The sequence below is a fragment of the Pagrus pagrus genome (assembly GCF_965226575.1).
Source record: "Pagrus pagrus genome assembly, chromosome: 17".
NCBI lineage: Eukaryota > Metazoa > Chordata > Actinopteri > Spariformes > Sparidae > Pagrus > Pagrus pagrus.
In genome coordinates, this window is record NC_140201.1 from 17,135,882 (window position 1) to 17,163,768 (window position 27,887).

Here is a 27,887-nt window from a genome sequence, read left to right on the forward strand (position 1 = left end):
ATCAGTCATTAAAAACTAGTTTATTTCCATACCGACTATGAAGGAAGGTAATCATGAACTGCAACCTTATACAGAGCTGAACAGGTCGGCCTCATCTACTGCACCGATAACACGAATCTGGAATGTTTTCTTTCAGGATCAATAACTTATATAAAATACTCTTTACAGCAAAAGGATAGAATTACATATTAAAATACTGTACAGTGTATTTTTTTTTGCACACAAAGTAAGCACTTACAACATAACAGTATTTGTTCCCTAGAGGCAGACATTTACAGTACATGTATGATCGTTATGGCGGGTAACAGTGGTTTAATCGGCACAAGGTCTTCGGGAAAATACAAAAATATAGAACACTGTCTGCGAGTCAACGATACTTGTGGAAGATTTCATGGCAAGACGAAGGACCTCAAGGTGACTGACTGAAGAGCAGCAATCCAGCACCTACAGATGCTTAATGGAAGTAAGCAGGAGTGTGATTAATGGGGCCTCACCAAGATATATAACCTTAAAAGACCTAAAGCATCCTCAGATTTTTGCTTGTCTCTCGTTTAAATAATAAAGAAAAGTGTGTTTCAGTTGCCCGATCTTGATTTGAATCCTTATTTGATGTTGCTTGACAGTAGCTTTGTGAAACATAAGCTGCCGAGATGTGGAGGTGGCAGCATTTCAACAGTTTTCAAAAGGGCTTTGAAACATCTTTTGGCTGAGCTGAGTCATCCCAGACTGTGCCAGAAAAATGACATATTTTCCCTCCGTCTTCGAGACACATTGCACATTAGAAGAGGTTAATAGACACTTGTTGTATTTACAGTGTAATACAGTATAAACTGAACCTTGGCTTTAAATCTAACTACATTCATCTCCCCAGTGCCATGAATCTTCTGCAGGGCCCTGACTTTACCAGCTCTCGAGGGTTATCTGCAGCAGGTGGGTGGATGGTGGCTGCAATTTGAAGACTTTTACATTCAACTCTTCCGTTCTTTTCTCTTAAAACTTGCTCTAGGTCTCATAAAGTCTGCATCCAAGGTGGAGTAACACGTCGGAACAGTTTTAATGACATGAAAAGGGTTCGTCACAGCAGCTACAATGGCAATTTTGGTCGCGTCCTCTTTCATTTGTTGACCATTTGATCGCTACGCCGACGGTCCCCTTGCGCTCTAGGTGGGTCTGTCATCCTGACCTCGTCGTGTTTGGGAGCGGACTCTTCTCACTCCTGCACCCTCCTTGGTGAGGTTTCCAGTCAAAGCAGCATCATGGACCTGCTTCATGTTCTCCTGGACTTCAGCTTTGGCGTGCTTCAGCAGGTCAGCCTGACCCTGAGCAGTGCAAATTGGGAAATCAGGGAGAGAAGTACAGAGTGGGGAGGGGACAGAGGGCGAAAAAGATGAGTAACTAGTTAGAGGACAAAACATGTTTTAATGGTCCACCCCTACGGCTGTTTGGGTTTTGGGTTTTTGTGAGTGTATGACTGCGTGTGTGGGGGAGTGTCGCTGACCTTAAGGATGGTGATGTTCCAGCTGAAACTCTCCAGCGCTCGGCTGACCTTGCGACCTTTTAGCCCCTCCTTCGCCGCCAGACTCTGCAGCTTCTCATGAAACTCCATGGCTGGAGCCCAAAACAGACACACACATCACAGCAGATTAGAGGACAGTGCTTTGTACTTTATTCCAAAAGTCAGACCGACGTCATCCATGTTTCCCTGTAATTTATGTAATTGTACACAATAAGCACTATCCAAACAAAAGAGTTTGGACAAAATAAAATTTCTTAACGACCACTGGATGGATTGGCTGACATTTACTCAAGTACTGTAATAAAGTACAATTGTGAGGTACTTTACTTGAGTATTTCCATTTTCTGCTACTTTATACTTCCACTTTTCTGCATTTTGGAGGCAAATATTGTACTTTTTACTTTCTAAATTTATTGGATGACTGTAGTTACTAGTTACTTTGCAGGTTACCTGCTGCATCAGAGCCAAAGCAGCACATACGTATGTAAATCCTTTTATGTTATCGTCAGTAAAAAAAAAAAATAAAACAGATTCTGATAATCAGAAGTGTTCTAAATAGCGGATCAATAATTGTCCAGGCAGGTAATTGGTCGACCCATAATATACAGTATTACTGTAAACATATGTTTAATTTACCTTTATCTTACTTTTGAGACTTTATTGCAAGACTTTACCTTCTTCTTTTAGGTACACTGTGAGAAAATTGAACATCACTGCAATATAGTTGCTGTAACTGGGTTTATTTTTTAAGTATTCGAGGTGGTGCCGTGACTTTTATTGGTTCACCCTTCTCCCATTCCCCCCAGACATGCCTTCAAAATGATTCACAAGTTTCATCATCTCAGTGCTAATCTCTCTCGCTTGCTGTGATTGCTGGATGTGTCCACAGACATTTGGTTTAAAAAAGGAATGATGCCTTCTCTTTTCTCATTTCAAATAAAAGTGCTGTAGTGTCTTAAACACAGTTTATGAGTTAGCAAGAGAGTGCTGTCGCTATTATTGCCCAGAGAGGGTTATTTTGATTTCTGTACATCAATTAGAGCTTAGAGCACATACGTCTTTTCACACCACTCAGTTTGACAAACTATCACTACAACACAACAACAAACAGTTGTAATAGACTTCAGTGTGTGTTCCTGACCAGCTACTTGTTTTCTGTACGCTGTGAAATGGGGAAAAATTAGAATTACTGCCTCACAGTTGTATACCTCTGTCAACTTGACAAGCTGCTATATGCAGTGTAGACCTAAGAGGAATTGAATAAAAGTGTGGTTCTTGGCGAAATGAAGGTTATCACACTATTAACGTGTGATTTCAGTGAATCGTTTCCAGTAAGAAACATGCCGTCTTCACTTTGACTGTTTTTTCACAGAGGAGTACAGAGGATTGATAGAGAGCCTTGTCACATGGTGCAACGACAATCACCTGAAGCTCAATATCAGTAAAACCAATGATCTTGTGGTGAAATACTGTGACTATTGCAACTGAGAAAAACAAAAAAACTGAGTCAAACTCTTTGTATATGTTCACATGACTGGCCAATGAAGCTGATTGTGATAGAATACAGTCGTAGTTGCAGCAATGGCGGTAGATATGGATGTTGCCACAAAGAAGCTACAAATTATAAAATGTGGATGGAGTTACAGTGCAGCCAGTGGTGTTGAATAAGGGCCAGGGTCAACTTCACTGTGACATCATAATGTTCTGCAAATACAAAAGTGTATTTGCAGAACATTATGATGTCACAGTGAAGTTGACCTTTGGCCTTTTGGATGTTTTCATCAGTTTATCCTATGAGACATTTTTCGTAAAAGTTTGTCATAATTAGTGTAAAAACTCTCAACTCATGGCCAAAAACCTCAATTTCTGTCAGGTCACAGTGACCTTGACTCAAAATCAAACCAGGTCACCCTCGAGCTTAAGTGCACATTATGTAACGTAATGAAATTTCCTCATGGCATTCCTGAGATATTTCACTCACAAGAATGGGACGGACGTGACCTTGACCTTTCATGTTTACTAGACAGCAGAGGCAGAAGCAGACATAGAACAGGGGAGAGAGACATGCAGCAAAGTTAAGCAGCTGGAATGGAACCAGGCAACGTTGCAAAGGCCGCGCAGCCAAGGCACTTCTGATCTTTGACTACCAAAACCTAATCAATTCGTCCTTGATTCCAAGTAGATGTTTGTGCCAGATTTGAAGAAATTGCCTGAAGAAGACGAGAACAAGAAGTGGACATCCTGAAAACATAATGCCTCTGGCCAACCACTGTCACTCGTGTGGAGGCAAAAAATGTCTAAAAAAGGATCCATTATCATCAACCCATAACAGTTGTATAACTGTTTGTATACTTTGGCAAATAGCTGTGTTGCTTAAAAAAAAAACACACACGAAATGCCCTCTCTAGAGCCAGCATTTGGTTTGTCTGTTGTGGGCTACTGTAGAAACATGGAGGTGTAACATGGATGACTCTGTGGAAGAGGACCCTCTCATTCTAAGGTAACAGAAACAGTTTCCATACCCATACCCATCGATTTCCCAGCATGGTTTGTCGGTAGTCTTAAAGTTCCCCAATGAAAAGTTTTGCTGTACGTCTTCCATCCTTAGCTAGCTAAAACGAAGTCAATGTTTGCTGCCTCACTCACCTTTTTTTTACTTTATATTTATGTATTTTGACACCATACTAAAATAACTTGAAAGCACAATGTCATTACCTTGACCAAACCTGACCTGAACCCAGACATCATTTCTTTTTGTCTGATATCCATGCTCTAGTTTCCATCATCCACCACCACCAGCATCTAGACTCCATCCTATCTTCACACAGGCCTTGATGACGATCAGCGGGGTCTAATCACCAAAGTCTTTCTACGTTGCCACCCAATATGAATATTGTTAAACACCTCAAATTAATCTCACTGAAATTCAACTTTACCTTTGAGGATCAATGTTCACAGAGAAGAAGGAGAAGAAGAAACAAAGAATGAGCAACAAAAAATAGGATGATGTCAAGATGTTGGAACATCTGAGAGACAGATGAAGAAAGATACCGAGAGAGAAACAGAGGGAGGGAGTGTCATAGAAAGTCAGGCCGCCGGCTAGTTAAGACTATGTGCAATGAGTTGTGTTGTGTGTCTGGCTCGCACTGACCGCCCCGGGCCACTGTCCCACTGTTACCATGGAAACCCGGAAGTGGGTTAACACGAGCACCCATCACCAAGAGCCATCATCGTGAGCCCAGACGTTTAACATGCCAGGCTGTGGACCACACACACGCACACACACACACTCAGAGGAGAGAGTAAACAGATTGGGTGTGAGTATAATTCACCGGCTCCTCACACATAATCCCTCTCTGTCACCGCAAGCATGGACACACCTGCACACACATACATTGTCATTACTCCACATTCACTAACACACACACACACCTACAGAAGTTGCCTGAATAATAACCTTTACTGCACGGTTGCTAGGCAACTCGAAGCCTACGTGCCAATGTAGTGTGTATATCTGTCTGAGTGTGTGTGTGTGTCTATTTCCCTGTGAAACCAAGCGAAGCCAATGGAGGGAACATTATTTCCAAGCCAATACTGGCACAGTGTTCATACACAGACAAACACCCTAACCCGCAGGCCAAAATAGCCTTCAGGGCCGTCCAAGAAGGACGTAACAGGACGTGCGTCACCTTCACTTCCTGTCCTCTATGTGAACTGTGAGTGGTCGTGACGAGAGAGGGAAGACCTGCAGGTCCGACTTCCAGCATGATGGCGTTAAGAAACAAGCAGGCAAATATAATCATGAGCATCTCGTTAAGTGTAAAGAATCTATATATCCAGGAGTGGATAAAGGAGGCGGCTGCTCAGTGAGGTTCTTAAAGGGTCAGTTCACACAAACAATCACACAGATGGGTGAAAAATTGAGGTAGAAACCGACAAAAAGTGTCTTCACGAAGAGCTTCCATGCTCCTTGACCTTGCCTCCACGAGGGACTTTCTTCCGAAAGACATTCCCTTATTTGGTGTTTTGATGATGGTGGCGGAGAGTGCTGTCTGACACGCAGCTCCAACATCTCCCAGAGGTTGACATCTGGTGGGTGTGAAGGCCAAAGCATATGATTCATGTCACTTTCTTTCATGTGACTCCTTGCGGATCCATGTTTCCCCTCTTTATTTAGGGTGTTTTTTTATTTGCTGCCTCGCTGTTTGTTTGAGGGAATCTCAAAGCGATGTCACCATTACAAAGTGTGTCCAACTGAGAACACTGAGAGGTCATTTTTATTTGCCGCGTTCACAGCATCGAAAAACTGAACAGCGACAGAAACTACTCTTGATAAACACGTTTTCATCCTTCGTTCTACCAAAGAAATAGGGCCCCAAGAATAGTGTGTTGAGAGGGCAACCTCATTGCCCTCTGAACAACACACACAAAACAAGGGGTTCGAGGGGTTGAACTTCACACCTTGTTGCAGGGTCGCAGATGTGTACTCCAGGGTGTTAACAGAAAGCTGCGACATCAGTAGCAGTGCTTCCTGACTGTTGTGCAAATCTGAAGCAAACTTCTGAAATGTTGCAAAAATGTAAAACAAACAAAAAAATAAATAAAGTGTGAATTAGGTTCATTTCCATGAACTGATATAGAGCCAATCAACTAGGCTTCTCAAAATATAGTTAAATAGGTATTTGTTGGTGCAGGATGCGTAATGTATGGCTGTAACAAACGGAAAAAAAGAAGCAGATGTGGTTGAGTGAAACCAATTGTGTGCTAACTGCCGATAAACCACAAAGAACAACAAGAAGAAATAAAATCCGTCTTCTTCTTCTTCTTCTTCTTCTTCTTCTTCTTCTTCTTCTCCAGGAGCATTTTTTGTTTTTGTTTTTACTAATTTTGCTGCTTGCATCAACCTTTGCTAAAGCAATACTTGAAGATGTGCATAAAAAATACATTCATGGAAGCAGAGCCACTGTTGGGTGTGGTTACAAGAGAGTGCACGTCTGATCTCACCCATCATCAGACAAAAACTGTTTTTACAGTGTCGTGTTACTGGAGTGACTTATTATAAAATCTTTCTCAATCTAAAAAGTGATAAAGAGAAAACCTGGCTAAATAGAACCAAAACTATCTGCATGATTATATACCACTAAAACTGAGACAATACATGTTTTTTAGTTTGGATAAACCAAGCCTTTCACACACCAACACATCCTGATATACTCTTGTGGATTCCCTCTCTCTTCTCCCTCGGTTTTTCTTGTCTTCCTCTCAGCGTCGCCTCTAGCTATCCATCTCTGCCGTTCATCTTCCCACGGCTTTCTTCTCCCTCTCTCCGTTTCATCTCCCTGCTCTGATGTAACTTCCAGACATCCATCTCTGCCACCATCCGTCCCATGGCTCTGTGTGACCTGTTTATGCCTTCTCGCTGCCCACCCCCTCCTCCAAGACAGAGAGGTGGACCTCCGCCTTGGGATCACCTGATCGCCATCTTTACTCTGTACACACAGGAAGAGCTTTGTTCATGAGACTCTGCTGCAGCTCTTTATCAGATCAACGTACTGGCAACGGGCCGACGGCACAGGGCTGGGCTATCACACTCCCAAATCTCACTCTATTCACTAATATTGCTACAAGGGATCACACGTGAAATAAAAAAGATCTATGATAGAGTGTAATATAATGCGACAGGATCTCAGCAGCGGTTGTCCTCTGCTGCAGTCCAAGCTGCAAAAACGGATGAATATGTCACAAAGTATTTGATCAGCGAGTGAAGCCGCAGCCCCAGAAATCCTAAAATAAAGTTCGGCGGCGGGCGCGATGAGTTGTCTCGGAGTAAAGTGGAGCAGTCTGCAAATTTGTAAACAACATTCATCTCCGTCAAATAGTCTCTCTGTCTCCACAATGGCCCCAACTGAGCCCTTATCTTCCTCTCGAAATATCAATTTGCTCCAGCTTTATCTTAATTCCTTATTTTCTATTCACACTCCTCCCGAGGGTGGTATTTAAAAGCTGACAGTTTTGAGTTTTACAGGCATTTCAACCCAAGAAAGTCTCATGAAGCCTAATGATGCTTAAATATGCCCCAAGAGTCATCTTTTGAAAACATGTGACGTCTGTACCTGCAGCTTTTTTTTTTTTTTTATCCAGCACCCTGAGAATCATATAAATGACGTGAATGTGTTTATTTTTTGCTCAAAGTCACTGGCTATCATCTCCAAATGCCAATCACAGTGTCTGCTGGGTGACAGCTGAAGACTGAGCCGGGGTTAGGAAGGGGATGTAAGCAGTGTGTGTGTGTGTGCTGGTGTGTGTGTGTGGGGTTGTTTATTGCCACTATGACGACAGTCTGGCTGACTAATGTCAGATGACCCAAGGGGCCCAGCTGAAGTAAACAAACCTCTGCCAAAGATCACAGAAATGATAGGAGCAGGTCAGATACTGTGCCCTGCGCTTAAGAGACTGAACGCTGATCGATGACAGGAGCTGCGCCAATTTAAACCCTCTCCGTCCAAAACATACTGATGAACTGGGCCAGTTAAAGACTCGGCTGACCTTGTGTAACACTGTGAGGCATAAGACAGATATATCTGCAGGAGATAGGACGGAGGGAAATATGGTGGGAGGAAGGAAAGGAAAGGAAAGGAAAGGACAGGAAAGGAAAGGAAAGGAAAAGGAAAGGAAAATTAAAGGAAAAGGAAAGGAAAGGAAAAGGAAAGGAAGGTATTAAGTTAATGACAAAAGTGACCACTGCAGTGTGGATAACAGCACTGTTGAAGAGGCTGTGTGGGAGTTTTCATGAGTGGACTAGGAACATGAGCTAGCACAGCCCGGCTTCTATTCATTATACACACGTCATAACACACGCTCTACATAGCAGCAACACCTCGTTTACACACACACACACACACACACACACACACACACACACACACACACACACACACACACACACACACACACACACACACACAGGCACACACGCCTACACACCCATTGTCTGTATATGCAGGATCTTGTCATGGATTCCATCGGAGAGCTCGATCACTGCTCTGCTCGCCTGGACCATCTGCAAACAGGGAAACATGTATTAGCATGTGAACCATAAACCATTCACTAATTTTGCCATTTTGCTTTACTTGCATAAATCCTTCAGTTAAACACACATACAGTGTGTTTTATTGTCTGCTGTCAAAGAAAATAATAAGGAGAATATATCGAGGCGAGAACAGATTGGTGTAAATTACATGGCGGTTGAACATGTTTGCATACGTTAATGGGTGTTAAAGTGACAGAAATAGCCAATTGAAGTCCACACTGTAGGCATATTTACCATAAAATGCACAGTCGACACACATTTATACATAGACATGCATGTGTAGACACCCATGGAGACTAGTGTGTCAGTTCTTCTCGTAGTGACTACACAACACACAGCACACACGCACACAAACACACGCACGCAGGAATGACACGAGGAGCTTCTGCCTGATTAATTCTGCACCTCCTCTCACCAACCCTGCTGGGACGTGACCCCTCTGTGGGGAGGAAAAAATGCTGTTCGACAAATAAGGGATTAACTACAGTACACTACTTTGACCAGATCCAATTCAATAAGACACACACACACACACACACACACACACACACACACACGCACACACACCCAGTCATCCCCATTTCCTGTCTCTGTTGTTTGCCTCTCCCCTCCAGGCATCAGGACTGAGGTGTGGAACCCATTTAGCAGAACGACATTCAAATCTATGCTAATGGTATTCAACTTTGATCTGCTTGGCTGAAAACGGAAGTGGCGAGACACACTCACGCACAGACACACACGTGCACATCCTAACATACACACTAATGCACAAGAAGACAGTCGCAGGTCTGTGTGTGGCTGCTGGTTGCATAGCAGTGACAAACAACCGTAGTTAAATTAAAGCGTCATGGTTTATACACCGAAACCTTCATCATAACTTAATAAGACTAGAAACAGATTTATTTATCTCCCTCCCGCACATACGCTCACACACATCACATATGCTCGCTGGACAGTATCTCTAAATTGGCAATTCATCCTGACTGTCCATCATCCTACCCTGGAGACTCCTGGGGAATATATCTAAGATGAAACATGAAGAAGTGCACTTTGAGCAAATATCAATTTAAAAAGTATTGCAGCAGCCAGACGGACGGCAAAAAAAGGGGGGTGTAATGTCGTTTACCGCAGCAACACTTAAACATTGCAAGATATGGTTGCCATCACAGCTGTAAGGAAACCACTTATGGTGGCCAGCCACAGTCCAACCAGACCCAGAGGGAGAAGACAAGGCAAGAACTGAGAGAGATTAATGACAAAGGAAAGGAAATGAAAGAAAAGGAAAGGAAAGGAAAGGAAAGGAAAAGAAAGGAAAGGAAAGGAAAGGGAAGGAAAGAAAAGGAAAGGACAAAAAGGAGGCTGAGAGATGGAGATAGAGACTGAAAAGAAATATGTTAAAGTCAGATATGAGAGAAAGCCTTGCAGAGCATCCTAATCCCACTCAAACCGTTCCATCCCACCTTATTGACTAGTTGAGTTATCTAAAAGACCAATTGACCGCTCTGCCCCCGTTTTTCTCTCTCTCTTCCTCTTTCTCTCTTTGTATTTATTTCCGCGGGGGAGTTTTTCTCGACGTCTGAATTTATTTTTAGACATCGTTACATAAATTTACGCTGTTAAATAACTTTCTCCTCGGGTCGATGGAAAGTCTCTATTTGGGTTGAAACACACAGACTGGATTCAGGCCAAGGTGAGGATGTCGCTGGTGTGTTTACGAGCCTGGTTACAGCCACAACAAGCGGGAAAGTTGTCTGCTACATAACAATGAGAGCTCAGTTGAGTGTTTAAGAACATAGATTGGCTGAAAAGGAAGCTTTTGTCTGCGAGGGGAGGTTTTCATTGTTAGGTCAAGTAGACAGGAGATGGGAGATTGTTTGGCTGTTCCTTCCTTTAAATGCATTTCAGCAATGTGAGCCTCTGAAATACATAGCATATTAACTCTCTTCCTTCCTCACCATTTCGTAGGTGGAGACGACCCGGCGAAGGACATCGGGCAGCGGCCCCTGTGGCTCCAGGGTGGGGTAGTGGTCCCGGAGGTCAAACAGTAGCAAAGGCACCCCGTCTGGTCCTGACACCCTGGAGCCCAGAGCTAGCACGCACTGCATGATGTTAGCCACCACGGACACCCCACACAGCTCCCTGAACACTGCTACCGAGTTCTGTTGGAAACAAGGAGAGGACATCTGCACATTTAAACACGAACACACACAAAGTCTTTCACAATCGTTCTTATTTCCTGACCGCGATGGAACAACGACACAGAGAATGAGGTCAAACATTTCTCCTGCAAGATTTGTTTTCACTCTCTCTCTCTCACACACACACACACATAATCAAAACCCACTTCTGCAAGATAGCTGTTTGTCTTTCTCTTCGACAGTTGATTCGCTCTCCCGTTGCTGTTGTGCCGTGGTAGTTGTTCAGGTTGAAATGGAGGAAATCAAGAGATGTTGGATGCCAACAGTCTCACCCCACTGACTGAACATATAATTACTGTTTTATTGCCTCAGGGTGACACAAGCACCGACAGAACAAATGGCTGCCTGGCTCGTGAAGGTTGGATCAGCTTTCAACAATTGCAGAAAATGCATCACCAGTGCCAGTATTTTGTTTCCCTCTGTTTGTTGTTGGATACGCAATCATCCCTGAATACATTGATAATGATCAAGAGAAATGAGACATCCAAGTTACTCCTCATTCCTTTGTAATAAACATTTATCGAGCACATTATTTGGGGGCTGCACCAAACAATTATTTTCATTTTTCATCGCTTTTTTTCAATTACATAATTCATTTTTGGTCAAGAAAATGTCCCAGACACCAATTTGACATCTATTAATGTTGTTTGTGTAGTCTTACCACCAGGGGCTGTTGGATATTCAATTTAAACCAAATAAAAAATAAATAAATAAAAATCACCACATTTCTCAATCAGGAACCAGTATATTTTTGTTTGGTAAATGACTTAATAAAAATACCATGCCATGAATTCACTCCTCTCACCTGCATGTTTTCCCTCAGGTCAGTAGCTTCTCTCAGCAGAGGAGCAGCCATCTTAAAAACATCATCGACAGCCCGGACTCCCAGGTCCCTCAGAGCCGTGTAGTCCCTCCCCTTGCGGGCCTTCCGCACAGACAGTCCTCTTTTGTGAGGCTTCCCCCCTCCTCTCCGATTGGTGAGAGCCACATGGACAAACAGCTTGGCATGGGGAAGTTCCTCCCCGGTCAGAGACTGGAGCGGTACGTGTCGGTAGCCCGGCTGAAGACACTCCAGAGGGATGGTGTACTGACCTGTGGTAGTCGGGAGTTTTAATTTCAAAGCCTTTCAAAGGAATATGAAAACCTGATCCACTCATATACAAATCACTGTCGAATTCATTTACAGTAATCTGACCTCTGACTCTAACACCAACCTATGAACTCATCCCCGATGAAGTCATCATCCAGCACCACAAAGCGAACCATGGCGAGCTCCGGCAGGTTGATCTGGAACTCAAAGCTCTCGTCAAAGATGGGATTGTCCCCATTCTGGGTCACCGTCCTGGTGCGGCGCTCTGTGCAGTCAGCTGGGATGCCGTGGATCTCGACGTACACGTAGGGGTCCACCACGTTTCCTTTGGCCCCCGAACCCCTTGGCTTGGGCAGGTTCTGGCCACTTATCACCTGGTAGATGGATCGACACAAAGTTATTCACGCATTATTGGTCTTCAGAGCATTATCATGAGTATAGAGGATTATTGCAGTTAAATACAACTGCTGTCTTATTTTTGTATCTTTGGCCATTAACTTCTGGGTTATTGTGACAATATGTTCACCTGCAAACAGGTGCTGTTAATTGCTGAGATCCAACAGGGTAAGAAATGAGCTGTAAGAAGGTCAAACTATTAACAAGCCACCAATTAAATAAACACCTTTGTTTGGAAGTGAAAGTGAAAGTTAGCGCAATTGAAATGTAATTTTATGCATCACTAACTCGTGGTTTCTTTAAAACCTGCCTGACTTATTTTCAGCCATTTTCCCAGATATTATTATTACCCTAGAGAATGATGGCCAAATCTACAAAGTTTGGATCCTATTCCACCATACCTTCACATGCAGCAGCTGCGGAGACACACCAGGCACCGTGTCTCTGGTGTCGGCACTGAAATAAGACACCTCCTGCCGCATGATGGCCGGCCGCAGGACATAACCACAGCTCCCATTCTGCCGGAACCAGGCCGTGTTCAGATCCATCATCAGTCCTGCCGTCTGAAAATTCATAGACACAATCTGGCAGCCGCACTTCCACAGGTCCTGAGGGTTCATGTTGCTTGAGTCAATGCGCATGGGGTTGGGGTACACCCGTGACAGGAAATGCTTGTTGTGATTTACAAAGTCACCGGGGCTTTCGCTCGCAAGACGCAAAGCCAGAGTCTCGTGAAAGGAACACAGCTCCCAAGATTTTTGCTCTTCGGATGATGTCTGAAAGTCAGTGAAGCGGATCGAGCAGCAAAGAGTTACAAGGTCAGAGAGCTCCTTCAAGAGTTGGAAACGTTTGGGAGGAAGATGAGGAGGATTAGACTGAGTGACCGCTGTGAAAGAGACACTTTTCTGTACCGTGTCCTTCTCGTTTCCTCCAGGTGTAGTCCCTCCACTGTTAGCCGCTTTTAACCGTTGACACATCTCTGCCCCTTCATCCTCCTCACTTACCTCCCCATCCTCTACATCAGAATCTGGCCCCAGCTTTTTACCTTTTAGCAGGATTCGGTGCCTTAGGGCATGGGGCGAGGGTAGGTATGACTCCCCTTCGTCTGGGATATCTGTGTATATCCTCTCCCCGAGTATCCTCATGAGATGTTGCCACATCACTTTCTGCTGTTGATGTGAACAATGGTTCTCAATACATACAATTAATGGATACTCCGATGCCACAAATGCATATTTTCCAATTGCTTCTAACACACAACGCAAGGCCAGTGGTGGGGAGAGGCTGTGTCCGGTACACACAACCGGCTCCTCACCAGGGCCGTCCCAGACATCCACCTCCACACATCGACAGCCCATCTTGAGGGCGCGGATGTAGCCGGAGATATCGGATGGACCTCGAAACTGGTCCTCGATGAGGTAGGTGTTGTGGGAGGAGTTGATGTAGTAGTGAGACAAAGGCTGGGACATGTCCTGGCACACGATGTCATGCTCTCTCTCGAAGAGGTGGCACTCTGCCGAAGTGAGGTAGCTGGTGAAGCCGTCCAGCGACAGGTATCCCTGCTGCCGGCCCTCCTCAGATGGCTCGTGGGACTGGATGAGCTTCAGGCTGGTCTCCTCACTCACCTAAAGGACATAGTTAGAGAAGGGGACATTGGACAGGGGTTGGACATACAATGAGAAGGCTGGGAATTGCATTTGTGAATGTACACCTGATTTATATGTGCGGCTCATTTGTGTTACCCACTTGAGCCATGCCCTGCTCAGCCTCAAGGAACCTCATCAGGTCTTTGGTGTCCAGGAACTCCTTGTTGCTCGAGAACTGCACCAACAGGAAGTAGATCTCCGGACGTGTGCAAAAGTCATGAAAGACCTCGATGAACTCCTGCTTGGTGACCCGCTCGTTCCTTCCTATAAGTCTTTTGTTTTCGCTGTGATCTTTCACTCCAGATCCATTGTCTAGGGTAAGCCCACACATCCTCTCCCTAACTCTTTGAAGCTCCTTAAACCTGTGCTCCACTTTGTGGCCGTTCACCCCAGGGTTCACGCTCTGTATCAAATTAACAGCTGACTGCAAGCGGATCCCTTCATCGACGTCTTCCTGTCCGTCCGACTCAGCTGCAGAGGAGAACAACTGCTCCAGCCAGACATGCCGAAGGCTGTCCTGACTGCTGGCGAGCATGTCGAGCGCATGTTTCCCGTATTGCATCAGATACCTGGAGGAGGATGTGAGAGGAATAAACATGAGTCGATGCAACATTTTCATTTACATCACAAGTATTATGCTTACACTTATCTAAACTAAAATAGCAGCAGCAGTAGACTCTGTTTAAAGTAAAATCACTTCCTGTCATAACCCTTTACAAAAAGCACATCTCAGACGAAATTTTTGTCATCATTGTTTGATCTTCATGTCAAATCACTGTTATTGGCTGTACAGGTAGGTGGATCAGTGCAGAAAAGACATTTAGTGGCGTTCCTCCTTATTTTTCTCCTCTGCCTCTTTGTCAGTACAATTTGCAACTTTTTTATCAGATATATTCTCCATTTGGAGTGACTATAGCAGCGAGAGTGGTCGACACATGCTGCTTAATCATGTCAATGGTGTGTTTATTGGCAGAGAGGTATTCACACAGGCACAGAGCGTCCAAGCTTATTGGCCGCCAGGTGTTTATCTTTGCTGTGTGTTCAAGTGCAGCTTTTTGGCTGAGATAAAGGAGACATGAGGCAACACAACAGTTGGCAGCTAGTCGCAGCTTGTTCTTTGATGACAGTTTGGTGTGTTGGGGTCTCAAGACTTGACCCCTATTTTAAGGTGAATTGTAATTTATGATTTTGGGCTATATGAATAAAAATAGACTTGACTACAGCTAGATTAAGACCAATTTTAGCCCCATGTGAAAAAAAAAATCATTTTCACTCATTACGATAGGCCAGTCTGCCGACACAGCAGGGGTGTCGATGCAGAGGGCTACGGCAAAAAACAAAAACAAAAAAAAAGAAAGAAGTTTGGCAAAAAAGTTGAGCCTGGTTTAACTTTTCTGAAACAAAACACAATGTCATCCTGTAAGGTGCTGCATAAATTAGATGCCACCGTGATAACTTTCTTCAGTTGCTTTCTTCAGTTGCTTAATACTGTCACTGTCATCTCATCAGCATCAGAAGAAACGGGCCCAACAAACCTAGCCTCCTGCATTATCTCATTGCTGGACTGTTTTTGGTCTGACACTGATGAAAATACAGCAAACAGGTATGTCAGTGTTTTTCTTTTGGCACCTGTACGAACCAGTTTCTCAGCATGTCTGTTGTTTAACAGGCGGCTGGCATTAGGATTAACTTTTGCTGGGTGTTAAGTGTACATAGAGAAAGCATCACCAAAGTTTGGACTGACAATAAGGGAAATAAGATAATAATAACATTTCAGTTCATGGGTGGACTAGTGTTTACTAATAAATCACCAAAAAATCAACAATATCTTGACCGAGCCTGCTTTATATAACAAAAAAGGAATTTCATTGTCGTGTCTTTCATATACACTACTGCTACAGACTGCTCCCAGTTCTTTGTTGTGTCATACCTTAGGCCAGTCACCCATATGTTAGCCACTTCAGCAGAGTTGGCCACCAGGTCCAAGCTTTCATACATCTCCCCATAGATGATGGAGAATGCACAGTCCTCTGAAATCTGCTCATAAACGCCGCTGGTGCGGAAGGTTTCTGTGTTGCGACCTGTCCGTACCTAGAATTTGACACCATAAGAGACACATCAGATACAATAAAAACAAATCAACTGTTGTATTCCATATGGCTGCCTTAGTTAGACCATAATAATCAATGAGGACATTCATAAAGGGCAGATTCAGAAAGTTTTTGACCTCTCGTATGGAGGCGAGAGAGATGCGAGCTTTGTCCGACTCCTTCTTGGATGGCTCCCAGCACAGAGCCTGGAGGCCCGTGTCCAGCAGGTAGTAACGCTGGTAAACACGGGAGTTGGTTCTGACTTTCTTCAGCTCGCTCCCCTCAACCTGAAAGCAAGACATGGATGAAGATGTCATTCATTGACTTTCAGTGCAGGACTCACTACATTTCACTTCTGATAAGCTATTTTCAGCGTTTGACGGCTCGGACGCCTGCGATCTAACAGAACCCCTTCATGCATGCATTGCACATTACATATTTCATGTAAAGGTATGTAAAACTTATATTTTATGTAAAGGGTCACACTGTAGATGGCCCACCATGGAGTGAATACAGTCTGCAGCACTGCTGATCTTCTTCTCTGACAGGCTGCTGCTGAAGGACACCGTCTTCTTCCTCTCCCGACCAGCACGTGACCCATCCTGATGAGGAGGGAGGGAAGAAAGGATGAAAGGAAGGACGGGGGAGATAAAGAGAGGAGGAGGAAGGGGGGTGTAATAAGAAGAAAATGAGTTTAGAGAGAAAGACAGACAGTGATCCCTCTGAAGACTATCTTTTGCTTGTGCATGACAAACATTTTTCCCGTGCTGAATGGATCTCAGAGGATTAAAGGGCATATCAGCTTATATAACCATACATAAACACAGATTATTTGTTCTACCACATAAAGCCTCCTCCTCCCAATCTGTTATTGTTTTTCCTGATGCTAAAAGCCTTTGCTTGCCCTTGCCCTTCACCATTACACCATTAATCATACCTGACGAGACAGAGGCAGCGGGCTGCAGCATTCTAATTCTGCCCCTTCACGACGACACTGGCAGACCCAATCAGTTTATCTGAGCTCACCATCACAGCTCATCCGTCTGATTTATTGACCGATCAGATGTCAGGCCCACAGAGATCCTTACACTGACAGATAAAAGCATATACGTGGCAGAGCTTATTCAATTATGGATATATTATAGTCCTGATAAAATCTAATCAAAGTCTTCATTAAAGCTAATTTAAGGCAGGGTAAGCAGGGTAACATAATTGTATTTGAGTCAATCCTAAGTAGAGTGAATGAAGCGGCAAACACCCACATGCTTAAAATACTGCTGTCTTACTAACATATATCACGCAAAACGCTGGCCTCATTTTACACACTGCACCTTTTTGAAGGATAAATCAATCATCAAAAGTTTCCAGTTAATTTTCTGTCTACAGCCGTTTCATCTGTACAAAATTTGAATTAAAATAAAAAGCAAAGTTTAAATGTAACACTAATCAGCACAGCCTATGTGAGATTTCCTTCACAAAGTTCTTCTGAAATGGTGGAAAACGTGTATAAAATATTTGAATCAGAAGAAGATCCAGCCGCCTGTTGATCTGTCGCCAACAAATGCATAAAGGTCATATCTTTGCCTCTCAAAGCCGTTTTGGACTGCTGTTTAAGTCCAATTGATCCCCAGTAGGCTGATCAACATCTTCATATCTATAATGAACATGAATACTGATCAGTGGCTGATTAATCTCTACTAATCAGCATATATCTGATCTCATTCAAATAAGCGTTCATATGAACCTCAAGAGCACTCGGGTCTTTTATGAGAGAAGAAAAGAGGCAACCCTTCTTTTGAAGGAAATCTGGGGGATATGAAAGGCAAAAGGAGACAAGAGAAAGAAAGACCTGAGCTGTGTTTCATCTGAAGAATATGAATGAACACGTGAAAGAGGGGAAGCTTGATTCATAGAGGATGAAAAGGTTTTCCCTCGGAGGGAACGGAAGCCGCCTAACCATCACAAATCCTCTCCGAATCGCCTCATTAGGATGGAGAAGTGTTTCCAATGGCGACAAGTTTTTCTGAGCTGCTGTGGTGAGGGGCGGGAGGTGGTGCTCTAAAAATACCTCTAGTGCCTTGGGGCAGGATAGATGGAGCGAAAGGGGTGTGAAGAGAGGGAGATAGTAGAGACCCCCCGTCTTCCAATGTTACTCTGAAAACTGCAGGAAGGGAAAGCGAGAGGAGGAGCTCTGAATTTGAGCCCCTATAAAAGGTATTAGGTGAAAGGTGATGCATTAGCAAAATAAAACGCTGACTTGTAATTGAGATAATTGATTTTTGGGTTCTCATTAAAAAGCTCCCCCCCATCGGAGTGCTTCAGCAACGCCTCTAAATTTAACTCAGATATAAAGACACAGCTCCACCCCTCCAGCAGGGGAAAAATATAAAAACCTAATCAGGCTTCTCAGTCTTAAAAGTAATTTATTTTGAAAAAACAGCACTGCATCTGAAATGTCCTCTGAAACCTCGTGGGAAATTCCTCTGCGACGCAGAACGAGGGCTAACATTATTGACTTAAATCAAAAGACACACGCACCTTGACGCAGAAGCATACCGTACCGACTCTATCAGTCACTCTCTCCTTTTCCTTTCATGCAGTGCGTTGACGGGTACCGCAGATGAATGTTGGTCTCAATCTATATCTCTCCCTCTGTGTGTGACATTGGTAATGGTCCCACTGTGGCTGTATCGGCACCAAGAGCTGTGCGCGCGTCACCCAGTTAGGAAAGTTCACATAAATAACAGGGTCTCTGTATACGATGTTACTACTAACAAACACGTCAGCCCTGATTAATAGACGAGCAATGGACAGAAATCATGTTGAGGCTATGGGAACCTCTCTTTAAAGGAACCGTTCAGCCAAAAAATGAAAATTCCAAGCCACCGAGATCCCAAATTGACTTGAAAAGATGCTTTTTTTCACCCTTTTTAAGCAGAAATCTTTATTTTAGCTATCGAGCTAAAGTCAAGTAGTCTCTGGAAAGTCACAACATCCAGCGATAAAGAACGCACACACAAAAAACATTTTTTTATATCTACGAAGTTTAGATAATAGAACAAAGACCAAAAATGTAACATCAGATCAAACAGAAGCACTTGTTGCTGCAACTACGCTTTTAGCTTAGCAGCTACAGTGAAGATTTTGGCTTAAAAAAAGAGTGTAAACACCGTCTTTTCAAATCAATTTGGGATGTCGGTGCTTCTTGAGACTCAGATTACACCAGACGAACTGTATGGAGCCATTTTATGTTTGTGTTTTTTGGTTTGTTTCAAGTCCCTATCCACTTCAGTTGTTTAGGAGAACGCTGCAACCCTGTTTTGCTGTAAAACTACCGTAATCTAATAAACCTCCTATGGTGTGCGCCTGACACTAGCTGCGTTTGAAGCAGGGGGAACACCAGGATTGTCCAAGAGGCCTGTTCAACAGTTGGGATTCAATTATCTCCTGTGCGGAGGCCGTCCTGCACATCCTGCACCTCTGTTTGCCGACAACATAAATAACTGACAGAGACAAGAGCTCAAACACATAATCAAACGACGCTGACGTCACTGCAGACTCCAAAAACCTAAATTTTCCTTACAAGAGAAAACTAGAGAGGGCACAAATTACCCCGCAAGTAGATAAACATCTGAATAAAATAACAAAGATGAAGAATCTATTGGTTTTTCTAAAATGGGAAAACACTGTCTAACCAGATTAGAGATGAAAAAACACACGCACATGCACGAACACGCACGCACACACACAGCTAAACAATTCCAGCCTCCGTTCCCCTGATAAAATTCAAATTCCATTTAACTCAATCTCCGTCAGAATGTACTGAATGTCTCCGTCACAAAGGTCTCGTTTTGTTTTTCTCTCTGAGAGCAAGATGAGTCTCCAAAACCACCACTGCGCTTCAAAACAGGAAGCCGCCTGTCAGCCAGTCGCAGAGAGCTTCCTGTGGCTCCACCGAGCGTCGAGTGACAACACAGAGAAGAAAGACGGAAAGGATTCCTGATACGGTGACACAGTAAGGCCGGATGTCTCCGTATGTCACTGTCACTTTATCGTGATACAGTATCTGTTATTTTTAGGTTTGACACTTTTACGAGTTCAACAAGTGACAAACATTGAGACCTTGAAACCCATTCAAATGTATTCAGATCTATTTTTCAATGGTTGCCATGGAGAAAAAGAAAATGTTTGTTTAGACGTTAACAACCTGTTGAATACAATACTACCTCTTGGTTGCCACGAACACAGCTGGAAAGTGTCCCCAACGACACTGATTCCTTTCATATTATTATCGATTGTAGCAACTTTTTTTTTAAGGTTAAAATAACCAAAAATGTCCAACATCTATTTCATTCGCCAATTTATATCTGATGGAAATATAACTAAAAGATCACTGTGAATACATTTAGAAAATTACACGCTGCTATGAGATTGCCTGCGCTCCTGTAAGACATCTCGACTGACTGAACTGTACGCACAGATAGACAGATGTGGGGAAGGATGAAGGGTGAGAGAAATGTGGGTGAGTGTGCGGCAGAACAGATTAGAAGCAGTTATCAGAGACACATGAGATGACAGAGAGACATCACAGAAAGTTGAAATATGAGAGAAGGATATAGATAATAACAAAAGAGAAAATGAGCTAGAAGATGGATGAGAAATAAATAAAGAAGCTCTCTGTCAGATCTGTCTTCGTGTGTACAGTCACAGCGCCTCTGCACTTGGTATTTGCCTGCCGGCACCAGCATGGCCTTGTGCCTTCATTAGCCAGCTTACATGACTGTATGGTGTGATGTATGAGAGCGTATGTTTGTATGCCCGTTACGGTAATTACAACATCTCCGAGTCAGCATGAATGAAGATGTAGGTCATTAGTGGGCGTCGTCTTTGAACCGCTAATTAAGACAGATGGAAAATCAGAGAAAGAGAGACGATTGTTAGTCGTGACAAAATAAAGAATGGAGGAGTGAGAATTGTTGGGGAGGCTGAACCGTCTTCCCCGCAGCCTTGTGTGTGGTGAAGACGCCAGGTGATGGATGATTAATGGCATAGTTTACTCCAGTGCCTCTCACCCCGGAGCACCACACCACCAGGGGGGGGGTTAGGAGGTGATTTACTGGGATCGTGAGATGATGTATGGAACGTGCAAAAAAAAGGCCTTCGAGGAAGTAAGGGACTCTACTATCTGGACTTAATATTTAATGTAGCAGCCACCACTAGGACTATGTGTGTGTATACAGTTCTTATCAATAATGAAAATACTTAATTCCGATTGGCCCGCGTTTAAACCGTAGTTCCAGTCAACCAGTCAACACAAGGTATAGACTAACACACTACTGATAAACATAGAAACAATATTGATGCTTGTGCTATGTGCCGGTTAACTGTTACTGTCACGATTCTCCAAATCCACGATTCAGACCTCGAACACGGGAACATGGGAGTTACTGGTCTACAGCTTTCTTGATTAGTTATTTTGTTTGAAACTTTAGTTTACTTATTAATACATTCTTAAGGACCAGACCAAGCAGCTGAGATGAACATGATGAATACAACCTCTCTCTACCCGTCAGCGAGCCGCTCAGTAGTAGAAGTACCATTTAAATGTTATAATGTACACGTGGGGCAAATTCGTATATGCATGTTACTGAAAATCTGTGTTTCTGTTAGTGTCAATAGTGTTGATGCAACATATTCGCAATCCTGTATTTCGCATATTCCTGCTGTTTATTCGCCACGTCCCTCGTGAGTAAAGGCCTTTACAACTTACACAGTGTGTAATAATCAGACGACCTGTGTGTGTGTGCTGGGTGGGGGGCTGCACACGTGTGTGACTGCAACAGAAGACAGGACATTAGGGTTAAATGGCGCACAGGAAGCACTATGTGGTCAAGTGATTCAGTGTATGGGAATATTGTTCAACAGAAAATGTGGTGAGCGTTCACAGTAAATCAACTGCTCAGTGTGACTATGAGCCTCTGCCCTTGTGGCAAGTAGAGCGGCAGATGCTCTTTCACGCTTCAAACCTTTGAAGTTCCATGTGCACTCAGGCACACACACACACACACACAACCAAACACACACACTGCACGAAATGAAACAAGTAAAAGGTTGACTTGAAAAGGTCATTTTGTCAGAGAGCTAACCGCGATTTCAGCTGACAAACGTCACAGATGCGTTAACCGAAGATAGAAGGGCCGCTAAAACCGAGAACAGGTGTTGGCTTGAGTCGGGCAACTGAGCGATCAGCGCAGCGAGCTGTTTTTTCACATACCTCGGTGAGGTATACAAGCAAAAAACTCAGACATCTTATGCACACACACATACATCTCTGTACAGCTCTACACATGCATGTCTGGATGTATGCAACGAATGTAGAGTGTGGAGCGACTCAATCACCAGTAGCTCAGAGTACAATGTCCTGTGGCTCCATCACAATCAGTGAGAAGGTTTATGCACTGTGCTGCAGAGGGCCGTACTCATGCAGGCTAAAATAAAATAAGGATGTTGATTTGAACAGCAGGAGGTGCTGAGGGCTACTCTGACTCAAACAACCAGCTGCTTGTTAACCCCTAAGGCTAGTGTCACTCCCTTAGTCTGAAAAACACACAAAAAGACATCCGAAATGCACAAATAAACTAGGTTTACATGCTTTAGTGCTCAAAAAACACACCAGTTTTCTCGTACTGTCCAGTGTTGCACTGTATTCCCCCTCTGTCTGAGATGCTCTGTTTTAGCTCCTGTCTCTTTAAGCCCCATCATGCAAATGTGTGACATGGTGATGTAGTGTGATGTCACAAAGTTATGGGATTAATGGCGGGACTACTGACAAGGCGTTTCAGGAGTGTTTTCACTTGGTGTGGACTTTTGGCTTTTTAACTTTCAAGACCTTTTACATGCACAAGAACCTTTATAACACAATGAAGGAAGGGAAAAAGATCAAGCAGAATAGGTCTCCTTTAAACAAACAAGGTATAACGTGTAAATTAGTTTAGTGCTGCTGGTTGGCAAATTTTGTTACTCTTGGACAAAGCCTGGCTAACTGTTTCCCCCTGCTTTCAGTCTTAATGCTGAGATAACTGCCTCCAGGCTCCAGTGTATTTATCTTTTCATCTGATAATAATACTAATAATAGATATTAATAAGCATATCTCCCAAAATGTCAAACTATTCCCTTCAAGTTTGCAGGTAACTTGAAATCTCCTTTATGAGCTGAGACAAGTACTGGTTTAAAGTTCCCCTTGGATCAATTTTTCTTTGTTCGTGAAAAACTGAGATCCCTGAGATATTTCACAGGACAGCAATGTGCACACGTACACACACGCACACACACTCATAAACATGCCAGCCATGTATCACTGGGTGTCTTATAGTGTATGATCTCATGAGTAATGAGGGAACTGGAAAGCAGATATTTGTTTTGCTTAGCTGTGTTTTACTCGAAGGCAGGTCAGTGCGTGACTAAATGTGTGTGTAGTGTGTGTGTGTGTGTGTGTGTGGTTTGAAAACTAAAAGAGAAAAAGAGAGTAGCTGATGGTTATCTACATCAAGATGAACTTGAAATAGACACACACTGAGTGAGCATCTGAGCCTGCATCTCCTTCACGCACACACAGAAGAGCGGGACAGAATAAATGAGAGGACAGCGGAGGACATGAAGAACATTCTGCAGAGATACAATTAAGGGTACTCTCATTACCTCAACCGAAGAGAAAAAGAGCACACAGACGCACACACACATACACTGGACATAAATCCCCGGACTCCTGTTAAAACCAGACTGGAATGTCATGTTTCCTGTTTATCTACCCAGACTCCCATTGTGTGGAATCCTGAGCTCAGCTATAGGGGTAGTTCACAGGAATACTCACTGCTGTGTTGACAGGTGGATGCGTAACTCCTCGGCTCCTGGACTGAGCTCCATCCATCTAAAGCCTCAGGTGTTTGCGATTCATAACACAAGCACGTTTAGGGTGAAGGCACAAATGTATGTGCACTGCTGCGTCAGGGAATGTTCTCGGCATTAAATGTGCCCACTGAACATACAAACACACCGCACATGAAAGACCTACCCAGGGGGAAGGTGATGCTCTGGGCCCTGGGGCTATTTAAAGGGACAGTTCATTCAAAAAATCTAAAATAAATATTTTTCTCTCTACCTGTAGTGCTGTTTTTCCAGGTGGATTGTTTGGAGGTGAGTTGCTGAGTTTTGGAGATATCAGGCCTAAAGATGTCAGCCTTCTCTTAATTGTAATTTAACTAGATGGCACTCGGCTTGTGATGCTCAAAGCGCCACAAGAATAAAACTTGACAGTGCTAAAAATTCAAAAAGCTCAACAACAAAAACTCAAACTCAATATTTACATGTATCTATACACTGTATACGAAGGCTTACGCATTGCCAGTGCCAATATCAGCATGTGGTTGTTACATACGTTCTGTCCACTAGAGGGCATTCAGATATTACAAAAACACTTCAAACTGATAACTTTCTTGCTAGTGAGTAATAATCGAGCTAGACACTGATAAGCGCCTGTGATGATGAGGAGGAGGAGGGAGGCATCGCTTCTGATATTGTAGCGTTAGAGGTTAAAGTCAGCACATCGGATGTGAGGTTGCGATTCAAAAAGCTTGTAGCTAAATTGTTCATCAGATGTTTCAAAAGCATCTTGTTTTCACGTGTGTTTAGGCCAAGGACGCTACATTAAATCAGGACACGGCATTGGAGGCGGAGTCGTGTGCATTCCCATGGAAGTTGCTCAGTGGCGCTTTTTGAAGCCAATAACGTATGAAAATACCCAGATCTTCATCGCTGCGTTTCCCATGGTGCATGCGCACTAGAGTCTTCTATCCACTGCTTTACAGAGGCTTCTTTCACAACGTAAGCTTGTTTTGGGGCCTCAGAGCATCACGTGACGGTGTAATTACATGGTTTGGCCAGTACAAAAACGGGCACAACTGCCTTATCCCAGAGCGGGCTCAGCGGGCTGCTGAGGCTTTTCTGTACGAGTAAAACGCTATGGACGCTGCGCCGAAGGCAGAGCAAAGTTACCGTAGTAGATGGAAGAAAGTTATGGAGGCTATTCACGATAGCGACTATATTTATTAAAATACTTATTTAAAAGCCAGGTGCCATTTAGTTCTATTATATTCAAGGAAAGGCAGACATGTCTATGGCTGATATCCTAAACTTGGCAACTCACACCAAAAACAATCTGGATGGATAAATAGCACTACAGGTATGAGGAAAAATAGGTGTTTTGGGGTAAAATGTCCATTTAACAGCACACATCAAACACGGCGGTGGATATCAGGAAGCACCCAGGACTTGTTCAACACCATTTCCAACCCAGCGTGAGATGGCAGAACCTCATGCAGGCAAACAGAGTGTTTTTAAATCCTCCATGTCAGGCTGGCTGCACTTTCGAAACAAACAGAAGAAAAACAAGAGCAGGCCTGTGTGTGGGCAAGGAGGTGAGAAACGTTTGTGTGTGTGTGTGTGTGTGTGTGTGTGTGTGTGTGTGTGCGTGCGTGCGTGCTCCACTGAAAGAGAAAGGGACGTGTCCTCACCAACTGCTCATGACTTAATAGCAATATTGCAACATTAACTGTGCGAGGAAATTGGCCAACTGGCTGGCTTCCTGTCTCGTTGAGCGTGAGCCAATCAAGGGCAGAAGAAGCCATGTTCGAATAGTCATGTCTTTGCAGGCCGCAGCTCTGGAGACAAGCAGCAACTAGAGATCAATATGAGACCTCCCACATGCCCGAGGCCCAGGCCATAAAAGGAACAAAGTCTGGGGGATGAGTTATTGATTAGATGTTATTGATACAACAACGCTTTAAACTGCTTTTGTGGCAAAACGTGAACTGTTAAGTAAGTGTGAAATCTGCGTCGAGGGCTTTACACGTATAAACTGTAAACTTGCTTAAATGTGAGCTCAGATCAGGGCAGGCGGTGGGGTTAATTGGACAGGGGTATTCAAGTGTGAGCCGCAGAGGGCGGAGAGAATGCAATTCCTTCTTCTAATCAAAGACTACAGCAGGTGGTTTCACTTATTAGTTCCTCCCCCTCCTCTCCAGAGCTGATGGAGTGCTAATAAGTGACATCGCCTGCTGCCGTCTGAGGCTGGAACAAAAAGCTCGCCTGCACACACTGACTCTGTGTGACACGTACGGCTGAAAATCTCCTCAACTGAGCATTTTGTTAATACTGATTAGGAGTCATGTGGTGTCAGTCAAGGGTCTGAACTCATCCTGAGTGTGACACCAGCCTGGCCAAGGGAAAAAAAAAAAAAACTTCTTCTGCTCATCTGAATGAATTTCCTCACAGTGCTGACATGTGAGTGAGATGAGGTGACTGATTATTCTGCTCTTCGTCACAGATGGGAGAGGAAGCTGACAGGAAGCAGAGTGACAGTGTGTTAACTGTTCATTCTCAGGTTGCAGGTTGATTACAGTTGTATGGGGTGAGGTGTGTGTGCGTGTGTACGTGTGTGCGTGCATGCGTGTGTGTGTTAGGTCACCATGTGCATGACTTATTGGAATTTTTTAGCATTCCTGCAGGGGCTTGTGGTGTTGAAGTAACCCTACTTTGTGATCTTCCGTGGAGTCATCACAGCAACAGTTTGCATGATTTTGATTCTATATTATAGTCTTATTTTGGATTATTTTTTTTAAAAATGAGCTGTCATCTCTTGGGTGTGATGGCCTACCTTGATCAGACTGCTGCGTCGAGGGATCGGTCTGGTGGCTGAATCCGAACCCGAGCTCTCCCACGTCGGGGACTCGCAGCCGGATTCGTTCTGGACCCTCTTCACGGTGTCTGACGCGCTGCAGTTCCCGTTCGACACCGGCTCCCCTCGGTGCGTCTCCAGGCTCACTCCGGCTCCTCCTGACGCAGCTTTCCAGCCAGCAACCGGTGGACCGACGGAGCTCTTGTTCCCTCCAAATTCAGCCATGGTGACACTTGCCGGGTTTCCTCAGTTGTCTTGAAAGCAGCGGGGCTCCGGACGCAACGGCGCTGCACACGGACACGGACGTGCCATCGTCTGAAGTGAGCAAGCGGCGGAGCGTGCGCCAAGAGAGGAAACTTCTCTCCCCCCCTCCTCCCTCTCTCTCTCTCTCTCTCTCTCTCTCGCTCTCCCTCTCGCAGCGTCTTCCTACTACACACACACACGCACGCACTACACACACACACGCTGGGGGGAGAAAGCTGAGCGACAGCAGTGACTGACACACCTTCCAGAAGTCCGCCGCCAATAACTCATCGCAGCTCCTCGACAGCTGGGTGTGCGCTTGCGTTCAGGAAACGTAGATGGAGCCTGTCGCCTCCTCCTCCTCCTCCTCCTCCGCCGCCGCCGCCACACAACTGTGTGTACATGATGATGATTTTTTACATTTGGACCAGCTCCTGCTGTCGTCTGTGCTCAGTCACTGGGTGTCTATGTGCAGCAGCAGCAGCAGCAGCTGTATCATCATCTGTTAAATGAGTGGGTGGTTTCTGCTTTTCCGTTTCCACAGCAACCAAGTGTGTATGTCTCGGTGCTCCTTTCTATTAATGTTTAATAAATGACTTTAGGGTTCACAGATCAGTTATAATCCATCAACAGGAACAACTTCTGGGTTGCCAGGTTGGGAAATCTCTCTTTGACAGTTTAATGGTTTATTTCTAGAAAAAGGGCTGCAGACTTACCTACACAAAAACATATTTATAACCAAAGTTTTATCACTTTATGATTTAGTATCTTCGTAACGTTCATAATTGCACATTTTAATTGTGGATTTGAGGACCGTTTATTAATGGCTTATTAATTTAACTGCAGTGTCTGAATTATAATCCTTTATAAATGACTTATAAGAAG

At 44.0% G+C, this 27,887-nt stretch overlaps 1 protein-coding gene across 2 annotated transcripts; it reads right to left on the reverse strand.

Annotated features, from left to right (window-relative positions):
• On the reverse strand, positions 1–27,626 carry LOC311273167 (inactive phospholipase C-like protein 2). 2 transcript variants are annotated; one of them, XM_084380078.1, is made up of 12 exons: positions 26,739–27,625; positions 16,527–16,628; positions 16,164–16,313; positions 15,867–16,027; positions 14,037–14,505; positions 12,692–13,915; positions 12,019–12,268; positions 11,610–11,896; positions 10,562–10,765; positions 8,501–8,576; positions 1,499–1,608; positions 1–1,319 (listed from the first exon to the last, which is right to left on the reverse strand). In XM_084380078.1, exons 1-12 carry the CDS (start codon positions 26,982–26,984, stop codon positions 1,161–1,163), a joined length of 3,438 nt encoding a protein of 1,145 aa, XP_084236204.1. In that variant the 5' UTR covers positions 26,985–27,625; the 3' UTR covers positions 1–1,160. The 2 variants fall into 2 exon arrangements, with proteins under 2 accessions (XP_084236204.1, XP_084236205.1); XM_084380079.1 differs by lacking the exons at positions 1–1,319; positions 1,499–1,608 and adding an exon at positions 6,694–7,005 and having other exon boundaries at positions 26,739–27,626.
• Between the last annotated feature and the right edge of the window lie 261 nt (positions 27,627–27,887).

Coding starts and splice junctions, on each gene's coding strand:
- LOC311273167 (XM_084380078.1), bottom strand. CDS start 26,984: ATGGCTGAATTTGGAGGGAACAAGAGCTCCGTCGGTCCACCGGTTGCT. Junction 13,916..14,036: donor CTGAGCAGGGCATGGCTCAA/GTGGGTAACACA, acceptor TATGTCCTTTAG/GTGAGTGAGGAGACCAGCCT. Junction 10,766..11,609: donor ACCTGAGGGAAAACATGCAG/GTGAGAGGAGTG, acceptor TGTTTCCAACAG/AACTCGGTAGCAGTGTTCAG.